The sequence below is a fragment of the Eleginops maclovinus genome, chromosome 11 (assembly GCF_036324505.1).
Source record: "Eleginops maclovinus isolate JMC-PN-2008 ecotype Puerto Natales chromosome 11, JC_Emac_rtc_rv5, whole genome shotgun sequence".
Classification (NCBI taxonomy): Eukaryota; Metazoa; Chordata; class Actinopteri; order Perciformes; family Eleginopidae; genus Eleginops; species Eleginops maclovinus.
This window is the reverse complement of record NC_086359.1, coordinates 21,033,448-21,046,159: the sequence shown is the minus strand read 5'-3', so window position 1 is coordinate 21,046,159 and position 12,712 is coordinate 21,033,448. Positions and strand designations below refer to the sequence as shown.

The following is a 12,712-nucleotide window of genomic DNA, read 5'->3' as shown; positions in this document are numbered from 1 at the left end:
TCAGCACAAAGCACTGTGAGAGATGAGCTATCAGCAACAGAAGAGGCAGCAGGAACCCGGCAGGCAGGAAATGACACGTACCGAGGTTGTGTCGGCACACTTGTGCATAGAGTTTGAGCTTAGTGAAGGCGTCGCTGTTGCTGCTGGCAGCCTTGAGGAACCAATCGCTGACCGGCTGATCCACAAGGTTCTTGGCTCCGCTGCCGCCCACAAGGACGATGCCATCGGGGTAGCCTTTGGAAATGGGCCTGTGCTGGCCCAGTCGACATGACTGTAGAAAACAGACACAAGTGGCAAAGACCGTGAGTGTTTGAACTGGTACATACATATACATTTATATGACGATAATAAAGAGGATGTTATTAGACAGCAGTGCTTTTTGCGTTTGATTTAGTGCATGTTTAGAATACCAAAAAGACAAATGGCACATCTCTTTGATGAAACAGGTCTAGGGAGCGGGACAAGTGGATAGAAGTTGCAAATAAACTCCTGCAGGCTCTTAAACCTGCAAAGTATCCTTTGTGTAACGTTTTTGGTGCTGGACCTTCAAGAGGCTGATGTTGTGTGATAATAAAAAGCCATCTTAAATAGGGACTGGCTGCAAGTCCACCAATTTACATTTACCAGGTGCAACAGAGAAGCAGGAAATATCCAACATCAAATTACTCAATGACTATACAAACTCCGTATAAAGATCTAGGAAAATAAAACCCCTTTATACAATAACAATGTACCCCAAAATGCTAACATTAAGTTCTATATACTTTTATAAAAATGAAAAATGTAAATACCCTAAGACTGGTTGACTCAGTATATAAACTAGTAGGGATCCATTTACATGGTAAAGCAGCACTGATTAATAAAAAACAAACCTTTGTAATAAATCCTAAAGAGGCGAACACTTGTATGTATATAAAGGAAATATGATCTGTTCTTTTTATATTATTATTTTCATCACAAACCATTAGCCTGATTTAGGGTCTAGCAGTGAAATGTTTTCAATAGAAAGTGATCACAGTTTATATCTCAGAGTCTCTACCTCGTAGACAGCGGTGAGGTCCCTGAAGAAGCTCTTGGCACCGCTGAGCAAGGCCTCATTGTCAGGACAGACTACCAGGTACCCGACGTCCCGCTGCGAGCCAAAGGGATCCAACAACAGCTTCTCCCAGTAGGGCAGACCGAAGGGAGACAGCACCACGAAGTCGTACTCATACCCCACCAGGAAGGTCGGGATGGGCAGGGGCTCCGGGGACTCGTCTGTGCCTGTTGGGGGGGGAGAAGGGGAAATCAAGTGTGGAAAGGAGGCAGAGAGAAAGATCAGTGAGGAAGTGTTTACAGGCGAGGTGTCAGCCGCCTCTGTGCATCAGAATGTGATGTTGCAGAGAACCGTCTGACAGCTCCTCCCAGCAGAGCTGACATCTGGCCCCAGCAGAGGGACCACCCTGCTGACTGACCTGACAACATCAAAAGCTTTTCTTCCCCACTCAAATGTCACACACTCAAACACAGTTTCTCTATGAGTCTTATGCCTGCCAGAAAATCTCAGTTGTACAAGAAGGTGGAAAGTATTGATAAACTGATAGCTGATTTGAATAAAGTGGACTGTCGTTGGTAACATGAAGAACTGTGTAAAGGGTGGACAAACATTCCCAGTTTGGCCACAGCCTTACCGTAAGAGCCCCGTCCAGCCATCTTGTGGAACTGCTGCCAGGTGAGGGGACCCTGAACGCCCCACGACCTTATCGTCCTCTTCTTCTGGATTGCGTCCTGGAGTACGGGCTGCAGGGACATGAGCACCCGCAGCACATCCTGAGAGCACAGTGCACTGACGTCCACTGCTGCAGAACAGACAAGTAAAGGGGAAGCTTAAGATTAATCACAACATACGCAACCCCAGACTTTAAAAATATATTTTTTTAATGTGCTTCTCACAAATCTTTTTGTCCTCAACTTGGTTAAAGTTAAGGTTATAGTTAACTTTATAAGCCCCTTCCACATTTGAGCGCTACTCAAAGGGCCACCACAGTTCTCTGACACACTTGTATAACTTTGTGTCTCCTCTGAGCAAAGTTATATTACAAGTACAGTGTTTTGTCTTATAATCACAATCTTGTAAAGGAGGGGTGAGCAGAGGGGCATACAGTTGGTTGCATTTTGTATGCACAACGCTAGATGCCACTAAGTTTTGTCTATGTAAGTAACATGTACTTGAGTCTAATTTGAATGAATAATGGGCATTTATGTTTCTCAACCAATCATTAGTGGAAACACTTAATGATACATATATCCAATTAGTTTTTACCAGCATTGCACATTTAAAATCACAGCATAAAACGCATAACTTTAGTTTAGTAAATGTATGTTTTAGATTACAGATGTGCAATTAGTGTAGTTTAGCAGTTCAATGCAGTTTCATTAGTTTAAAGAATATTTTAATAAGGTGAAAACATCTCACCAAGGTCACCTTTAAACACAATTTTTTGCAATCATTTTTGGAAATATATTGAACCCTGATAGGTATATATTTCTTTAGTTGTGCTGTTATCGTTTTTATTCATTTTTAAATGATTTATTGATCTATGTTAAAAAGCTAAAGTGCAACAATGGCTGAAGAAAACATGACATGGTGTCAAATATCAAAATAATGGGTACATTTTGCCGTGCATGACCTTCTAAATCCCTCCCCTGTTCCTCACCGTTTTGTTTGGCCCAGTGGTGCAGGCAGGTGCTCTTCACCAGCGCCTCGTCCACCTTGCCTCCAGACATGTTGTCCATGAACTGCCTGCCGTGCTCCAGGGCCATGTAGCAGTCGCTGTGGTAGTCCCTCTCCTCCACCCTCACACAGGGCGGCACAGGGGCCCCGCTTGGCCCCCGTGTCACTATGTCATCATCCAGGACTGAAATGGGTGAAAAGGGGTTGGTGCATTGATCCTGCAGGAGGAGAATGAGCTCGTCCGGGACGCGGTCACCCCTCCCTACTCCAGTTCTTTCCAGCGAGGAGAGCCGCAGCTGCTCAAAGCGCTTCTCCGCCTCCCTGCTGACGTCTGATCCTCGGCCGATGATGTCCAGCTCGTCCTCCAGGAAGAGGCCCGAGCCGTTGCCGTAACGCCGGTTGACCACGGCGCTGAAGCCGCAGCTGCATGCTTCCTGAGCCTCACCGATGGGGTCGCTGAGGTACACGCCCACGTCGGCTCCTTTTATGTTCATGTTACACACACAGATGCAGCAGCTGTCGAAGTTGCAGTCCTTGAAGAGGCTCATGACCGACTCTGAGAGGATGAGGGTGACGTAGAGGCTGTGGGCCTCAGGGATGGAGGGTACCGTGGCTGGCTCTACCGAGTTTAGTGGTCGGCAGGTGGAGGGGGTGGATGCCGGGGAGTAAAGGTCTGAGTTCTCGTACTTGATTGAGCCCTGGCCTCGAGGTGTTCGTGGGGTGCGTGGCGTTCTTGGGGTGGGGGCGGAGAAACGAGGGGTGGCGGGTGAAGGCAGGATGCCAGTGCCACTGTTACTGGGTGGAGCACTGTTAGACATGAAAGGCGTGTGAGTCTGAGGGGTGTAGGTCTGGCTGTAGTCCTGGTCCATGGTGCTGCCCACACTGGGGATGTTACTGAGGGGGGGGGGCAGAAGGACAAGAATTAGAAACAGCTCTTTACTATAAGACTGAACTACAGAACCGGTCAGAGGAAACACAGCGGCACAATTTAAGTGTTTAAAATGAGGCCAACACGAAGGGAAAGTCACCAATAAAATGTTACCCTGAAGATATACATTTTTTGACCTTACATTCAATACTGGTTTTTTTTAAGAAAATATGTTTTCCACACATGGCTTCAAGGTTACCAAAAAAAAAACAAAAAGGAAAAACAATGTTAATGGTGGTTTCAACATCAGAACAACTACTGTATATCACTCCGGTGGTATAATCCAAGTGTCATTAATCCAGTTGTTTGCCTCACACACACAAACAGTGTATGAGAGATTGTGAAGTGATGTTTAGAGTTCATTTTGTTAAATGTACCCCCTATTTACCTAAATTCAAACTTTGATCCTTTTTAAAAAACTTTTAATTCACCATAAAGATAAGTTTTCGAGGAATTCAAGGTAACCGAATGTGAGTGAATGACAGACAAAAAATGATTTTAGGGTGATCCTTTGTTGACAATTAAAAAGGATCCCTAAATCACCACAAATAATAATAACTGTTCTATAGGTAAAGTCAACTATTAATTTCCCATCATAGTAAAAATATATCACACACTCAACTGTGGTCCTAACGTTCTAATCTTGGCATGAAAGAGGAAGCACTAGCACAGAAATGACTTGTTTTCCCAAAGCTCAGCACAACAAAATGCTGTTACACGACTGTCTCCCTGCATTTGTGAATTTAGTTTGAGCATAAGGCAGTACGGCACGACCACAGGCACTACAAGAGGAGTGCAGAGTGGGCTTACACTAACACATGTTTACACATAAGGGAAGAAGAATGCGGGGGAAAGAGGGAGAATGAGAAACGGGTAGAAGGAAGCAGAGGGAGAGAAAAAACCTTCAATAAACATTTCAACGAGTGTCCCTCTGAGGTAAGGGTTATTTTTGGGGCTGGCAAGCAACAGTGAGGAAGTTGGGGGGGGTGGGGGGTTGTAAGTGCAGCAGAGAGAGAGAAAGGTAGAGCACATCGTGTCCCTAGCTGTATGTGGGGGGGAAAACTCCTGGCACAGACCCATTAGGAGGAAGTCCCAGCACAACTCTCTCTGCTGCAGCCAGGGCACGTTCAGCACGGAGGCAGGCGCCAGGGCAGCACCAGTACATTAAAACATCTTTGCCAAGGACTCCTTCAACATTTGCTAGGTTTAGTGAAGCAGAGACACCACTTCCTGCCGGCGCAACCCAGCGTAAACAGTCTTAACACTTTTCAATAATTAAGAGCACTTTTTCAAATTTGACCATCCGGATGTTCTGCCATGCTCCAGTGTACGATACATTTCTCAATAATGACCATAACAATCATCTAAAATACAATAATCACCAGTATAACCATAAGCCTTTTTTACTGCATTAAATAGTCTTTCGGGGTTTTCCCTTTCATGTAATCTTTATGTATTAGTGCATGTAAATGGTCTGCAAAAGCTAAAATCCCAAAGTTGCCTCCAGAGGGAGTTTCTCTCCAACATATATAGTGACACCACTATGTAACATCCACACTTCTATCGGCTAACGCTCCAAGACATTGAACATGATAGGCTAACGGGTGAAATCGCTAAGTGGTTGACCGATCACAACAGAGCGGGCCAGATAACCAATCAGAGCTAACTGGGCTCTGGTTTTAGACAGAGGGTGAAAAGAGGTGCTGCAGCACAGGCAGTATGAGAAAAATAAAGAGCTTTCAGAACATTAAAGCATGGAGACATGTTGCATCAGAGGCAAATGAGCAGAATAGGGCCCCTTTAATTATCTTCACTTATATCTGTATATATTTGCAAATGATACTATTACATCTTTAACCTTTTGTTGTTGCTGCTATTCTTATTGAACTGTATCTTACATGTATACTCTTATTTGTATTCCTCTAATCCTTGCGTGAACCCTTATCGGTCCTGTGTTTCACTCTTATTCTGTTGCCGCTTTGACATCTGAATTTCCCTACAGGGATCAATAACGGTTTATCTTATCTCATCATATCTTCAGCAACTGCATCTCCTGACAGAACACAACGGAGCTTCAGATCACATGCATAACTTCAACCAGAGAAGCATTAAGCCTGGAAGATGTTATGTTCTCCGGTCAATGAAACACAGCTAAAATGCACTTTAATCCTCACTGATGTAATAAAGCTCCACTATACTGCCCTGATTACAGGAAGTAAAAAAAAGGCAAATCAATAGAAAAAAACAAGGTTTGTTTGTAGATTTTTCTTATTAGCATGCTGATAAGACGTTCCTGTGTGTGTAAATGATCAGAGTGTAGCTGTGTGCAGTCAGGAGCAACATATCATATAGAGTGTAAGCAGTGAGGTGGCATGGAGCTGCTGGAGGGGCCCATCTCACCACTCCAGTGATAATCCTCATCTTCAACCAAGTTGGCATTTTACACTCATTCCCCTGCTTTGCCTGAGGCAGTCATGCATGGGAAATTGAGCAGCCGGCTAAGGGGGTGTCCGGGGAGAGAGTAGAGGGTGTGTGTGGACAGAAAAGGGAGCAGAGTGTGATTGTATGCTTCTGTGCACACAAAACCAGCCGGCACAGCCTCGCCATTTCTTCTGCACATCTCAATTAGAAAGCCTCAGTTACCTTCTGTCCAGATGATCACGATGACATGATACAGAATAAGCTTCATGGAATAATACAGAAGAAAGGATTGTAGAAGACTGTCAGCAAGACCCGGCACAATGTTATTCCCACTAGGGGTCTCCATCAAAACAATAACAGTAGACCAATTCTGGCAGGGTTGATTGTTCAGAATTATTCATTATTAGGTCTCCTCCTCTCTTAAACAAACTAACCTGGTGATTAAAACCCATAAAAACACAACATGAAGCAGTTTCATGTTAGAAATCAGTATTCCTCTGATGATTATGTTTGATACAGGACGTCCCGGAGTGGCAGCCACTAATGGTTTTAACTCTAATAACTGATACAGATGTCCAGTCATTTAAATCCTTCATTTAATTGAAATATTTGAAAAAAAAAACAAGATCTAAGAAATGTAAACATAAAAATGTGGTGTAACATTGAATATGGATTTCCTATTTATGACAACACTGACGCAACTCATCAACATTTTACACAACAGGTATATTTGTTCTTAGTCATTTTAATTAAAAGTGGATCATTTCACTAGTAACGTGTTTCTGCCTACCCACAGTTACTCTAATATTAAATATCTCAGCTGTGTGACAACCGAAACACCTGAGGACTTCTCTAAGGATGACAAACACACACTCTTTGAAAAGCACTACAGCAGCTCTCACCTGTCCTTATTGAGGAAGGTCATGACAGGCATGATGGGGTTGAGCATCTCCCTGCCCATGTTCCAGCTCAGTCTGTAGATGCAGTCCTCTGGGATTTTGATAGGTGGGAGGCACTGGCTGGGTAAAGTCTTCAGAGGAGCGAACATGGAGCAGCCTACGAATGACTGGCACAGCTCTGGCTTGTACACGAATGAATAGTCCTGCAGGATTGAAGAAAACAACACATAGTAAGTCAGAAAAATATGATGGTTTCACAGATCCCTGTATGGTAATACGATTTCTGTGATGTTTCTTGCATGCGGGATGATTCTGAACTCGGTATTCCTAATACAAAAAAGCAACATCTGATCGTGAGGTCACCCAGCTGCCTCAAAAAGGTAAAACAAATTCATCCATCAATAATCATTCACTTTGACTTATGACAGCTACTGGTTCAGGCAGTAAATTTGACCTATGTGTTCAGTCAGCTGTAATTGACGCTGCCATCACACCTGACAGATTTACAGAGACTCCCTGGGACTGGCAGATATGGCTTATAAATAATTATCTTAAGTTACGATCTATATAGCTAGAAGTAAAATATCATAAGTGTTTGATTCAACCCTTTGATGCTTATGAGCGCACCACACCCCCTGACCATTCTTGTTAATTAAATTAATTTAGAGGGAACACCGCTCATATAATGACATTTCAGAGAGCTATAATTCTCAAAGGCCACATATAACTTATATTTTGACGTCAGTTCTTACACTCTTAAACCCTAATGCCTATACAAGTACCGCAAAACAATGCCAAACTAGTTTTAAGAACTTTTTAAAAGTGGAAGCTGACAATATCAATTAACTTTTCCTAACTTACCATGTTAAACTAGCGCTAGCTTTCATTTTTCCTGCTTCCTTTCAGAAACAAATCACATGCCTTATATGTCAAGGGAAGAAGTAGCTAAACATCAAAGTAATTCCCATGTCAGACATTAACAAAAGTACTTTAACATTTTACTGCTCAATGTCTGCAATATTCCAATTCACACTGACATTATTGGATATATCGCCCGGGCCTAAGACCCACCTTGATCTCAGATGGCTTGGGACTGCAGTAGCTCTCCTCCACCTCGATCTTGAAGTGTCCTCCCAGAGACGAGCCTGTCCAGCGAGGTCATGCCCGAGTTGGCCTCCATGCTGCCGTACTCCTTGCTGCACATGTTCATGGGTGAGTAGCCCATAATGTGCTGCTCGAGGGAGGGGGGCGTAGGAAACATCTGGTGCATGTCTGCTGAACCTGGAAGGAGAGAAAAACAAGGGAACATCAAAACATGTTGATCCCGACACTGTTGCCTGAATTAAACAGCTTACACTGCTAACAATAGCAAAATAACATCAATTATACTCTGTTAGTAATATCTTAATTGCCCTACAAACAGCAACCACAAACCGTTTCTTAAGATAATTATGTGACTCATGTAGATGATGTGTAATCTTAAGCTGTTAGGACTCTGCTGTTTGCTACTACGGCTTCTGTCAAGATGATTGCTGATGGAGGTTTTCTTGTTCTGCAACCAAACATGACAAGCAGCTGTTGTTATAGGCAGCTACAATGTATATACAAATACAGATGAATACTTATTAGACATGCTTTAGGTCTGACAGACAGCCTGCCTACGACATTTTTACATAGTTTGTCACCGTTACCTTTGCATTTTAAAAATATAGTAGCGGGCATATCCACAGGATCCAGCAGAGCTGTTTATGCAAAGCTGAAAGGTGGGTAGAAGCAGGAGCGCCTTCTTTTTACACTGTTTTCACTTTCATAAGATAGATCTGTTCTACACTAGAAGGACACGTAATGATTTATTAACATCTCTATGTATAGGTGGCCAGAGACTATGTGGGGAATATCCAAGGCCTTAAATCATTTACGTCATTGTGAGATGGTTCCGGGGGGGCTAATAAACACAACGTATAGTAAAGGGACTATAACTGTACAGTATCTGAAGTATCTTACTGGCAGAAGTGAGGCTAATTTGAATCACAGTAAAACATAGTGTCCTTAAATTCTCTTTTAGATCTATATTAGTGTCCCTGAGCTAAAACATTTTAAAAAACACAGAAATGTAAGGCAAAACCAAGGTGTTATCAGAGAAAGCCTACAGTACAGTAACACAGGAGAGCAGGTGAACACAAACACTGAAGCACCGTGTCAAGTTATCACTGCCATATTCCCCGCCACTAGGTGGCAAAGCCCTTGGTGAGCAGCAACGAGGCTTCAGAGGTAAAAGCTTTAATTTTATTTAGTGGATTAAGGATATGATGCCGTTTCACTACATTGAAATGATGACACGGGGGAATACTGCGTTATAAACTGAAGTGGCTTCAGGCAAAATCTCAGTGAAGCATTCCTAATTTTCCAGGGGCTCAGGGGCATGACAAATCTGAGTCTAGATTAACATTTGGGGTAAATGTCATCGGCACATTAGTGTTCACGGAAAAGAAAAAGAGAGAAGGTAGAGTCAGATGAAGAGATACATACTAATGCAGGACACGGGGTCCAAAGTGGATGACTTAGGTTCCTTGCCGCCAAATTTATCATCTGTTCCGTTCACCGTTCGCCTGGAGCCAGGCTGAGGACAAAGACAAAAGAGGTATTTTAGCACTTGATCATTTTGGTAACTCAGTTACTTTTGGTAAGTGTCAGTTAATACCACAACTCTGATTTCATCACTGTATTACTGCGGTAACCTGGGGCTACTGTAAGTCACTATCACACATGAAGAGAGTAGCCGTTAAGAGAGTAGTGAGAACTGTCAGCTGACGATGGGCAGAGAGTGCTGTGGTACATGCATGAAAGAGGCAACACCAGACACTCACACACATACACAAATGCGGTGCAAAACCACACTGTGGAATGAGATCTTCATTACTGCGTGAGTTCCTACTAACCGCCAGTTCATCCTCGTCCGAATTGAAGAGATGTTCCAGGTCGTTGATGGACACTGCCAGGTCGGTCTCGTGGATTAGGCTGGTGGAAGCCATGCGGTTGTGAGCCGCCGCTCGCTGAGCTTCTGCATAAACAAACAGACTCACTGTTAAAATATTAATGTCAGAAAGTAGACATTAGGGGACTTGAAAAGTAAATGAAAGGCAGAAAACTAGCTATGATCGTTTATGCTGACTGACTGATTTAATCTGATTTAATAAAAATAAGGAAATGTTCCTTATTTAGTGGTTGAGTGCAGTCTCTGTTGACAAAATCCTGAACTGTATTTTTTAAGAATATGCAAAGGGAAGTTGTTGGTAAATAAAGTGGCTCCTTACCATCTGACGAACCAGATCCTCCATCTTCACCCTGTGAGGAAAAATAAATAAAGATGAGAAGTTTAGATGGAAGAACAACACAAACGTAGTCATGCAACCAGACAGATCCATCTTACTTGAATAATTTGATTAAACAATGCTCAGAGTGCACAGTCCAGGCATTGTTTATATTAATATGACACCGACGCCAGCTTTTTCTTGTACTTAATGAGGGCCCGTGGCTGAGTCTGCTTCATTACCCTGTGGCTGTGTGAAATCCTTTGAGCCCATAACTGTGATTAAAACTAAACAAATACATCTGACTGGAGCTGAGCTGGAATAAATCACAAAACACAACAACAAAAAACAATGTGTCATCATGCAGCCACATTCAACTTCAGGGGCTTCCTAAGCTATGAGGAGCAACATGAGGTTATGAGAATTAAATACACTCTTTATCAAGAGGGGTTGATTTTATGAGCAACATGTGCAGATAGACCTTTGGGAAATGTCTTTTCAATACTTTGCAAATAACATCACTTAGAAAATATTTTCAGAAGTCTAACTTTTAGGACATAAACAGATGACAGGGATTGCGTGTTTACTTTAGATTATGTATGCCAAACTAAATTAAAGAAATACATCTGGAATATTACACAAAATGTATATTGAATATCTAATGTATTTTCTGTAAGAATGCACAAGATGATATCACCTGTTTTTAGTTTGCCCGGTATTATATTTCGAAAGCTTGAACTTTGAAAACTATAAATTGTTTAAAACAACACATACAATTAGGATTGAGGAACATTTGTTTCACTTATTTTTAATGTCATTATAAAAGTGTATTTATAAAATCACATGATCCCAAAGCTACATTTCTTAATGAAACTTATATATATATACACGTATATCTGAGTGAGAAAGAATAGATTTTCTTTCTTCTTCATTATTCATCAAAATGGTTTGGCTGATAGTTTGTACATTCCTTTTATCTAAAAAATACTAAACAAAGGGGAGCTCCTTTATCCAATCGAACACAAAGCATAATTGAAGAAAAGAAACAAGAGCCAAAGAGAAAATTGGACAGAAACAGAGGCAAAGAGAAAATAGACTGTTGGCCTCTGCTGTGGCAAATGAGATTTCCAGTGTGGATCGGAGAGAAATCATGATCCAAGGAATGGCCTCTTAGGCTCCCATCCAGACATCGATATCTGGGGGCCGGACTTTTGTGTGTGTGTGTGTGTGTGTGTGTGTGTGTGTGTGTGTGTGTGTGTGTGTGTGTGTGTGTGTGTGTGTTCTTATGACCGGTTGCCTGTACAATGTGCACTGAGCAGTTCTTGCTGGGGAACAGGAATGGTATGTCCTAGCCATCGATTTCATTACGCTCCAGGGCTTTTCTCTGAGTAACGCAGGCTTTAATCTGTCTCCCTTAAAGGACCAATCCACAGCAGCGCACAACATCCGCACCAAGGCCACAATCTATAGGTTCTAAAGATGCATTAACCCTTTTTTATCGATGATCTGGCCTTGGATGGGAAAGGGTATAAATGTGGACTCTTTACATATTGCAAAAGCCTTTTCCCTCCTCCAAGGCTGCGTGCATGCAAGCCTTCCATCAGCCTTTTCCTCCATCTCACCTATCATTTAACTGCATGTATCTGACACTACAACATTCAGCGGGATCTGACATCCACCTCTGTGTACTGGTATGATGATCACATCATGGGCCATTTCAGCAGGTGTGTCACATGGCCTGCAGCAGAGTCAAGACTCTCCAGTTTAAGGAATTTGAAGTCTGACCCATAGAGATGCTCAATTATGGTTTACACAAAACACAAGTGAACAATAAGTAAGTGGTGTAATGTTCTGCTGAGAAACTGGATACAGCTTGTACAGCTCAAAGTCATCCACAAAAAAAAAAGAACTGAACTGGATAAGAATGGTGCAAAATCCAGGGGCAAAGTTACACCTATGTATTGATTTAATGTCAATATAATTTAATTTAATTACCCAGGCTCGCCGGTGTCACCATTACAGTCCATTTGGCATTTTTCAGTGAACAACAGGAGATTTAGTTTCATTCATTTATTAAAAAATAAAGATTATTTTTTCATTTAAATGTCTGGAAAGGACTGCTGGTAAAATGTATATTTAAATCATATTTAGCTGCTTTTAATGAGTTGATATAAATGAACATTTTTGTGTTGAATGGCCATTTGATATATTATCTCACATCGATCCAGGAGCATGATAAGACTGTAAATCATAATGTGGCCGAATTTGTGATATCAGCAAATATATTATGGTTATCTTAATAATCAGTAATATATCCTATCGGGATTTAAACCTCTCCTGGAATCTCAAACTCTAACCTTGACATGCTAAATTATTTAGAGGAAGTTCCCTTAATGCAGCAGGTTTATGTTCCTCCCCTGCTTTCAGCAACAAAGAATGA

General features: G+C 42.1%; 1 protein-coding gene across 1 annotated transcript in view; it reads right to left on the bottom strand.

Annotated features, from left to right (window-relative positions):
- med13a (mediator complex subunit 13a) overlaps positions 1-12,712 on the bottom strand; it is an 80,047-nt gene that overhangs the window by 10,001 nt on the left and 57,334 nt on the right. The window contains 10 exon segments of the mRNA XM_063895585.1: positions 82-271; positions 1,040-1,263; positions 1,671-1,838; positions 2,697-3,607; positions 6,965-7,164; positions 8,033-8,107; positions 8,109-8,242; positions 9,491-9,581; positions 9,901-10,022; positions 10,276-10,306. Coding sequence (XP_063751655.1) covers positions 82-271; positions 1,040-1,263; positions 1,671-1,838; positions 2,697-3,607; positions 6,965-7,164; positions 8,033-8,107; positions 8,109-8,242; positions 9,491-9,581; positions 9,901-10,022; positions 10,276-10,306 — 2,146 coding nt within the window.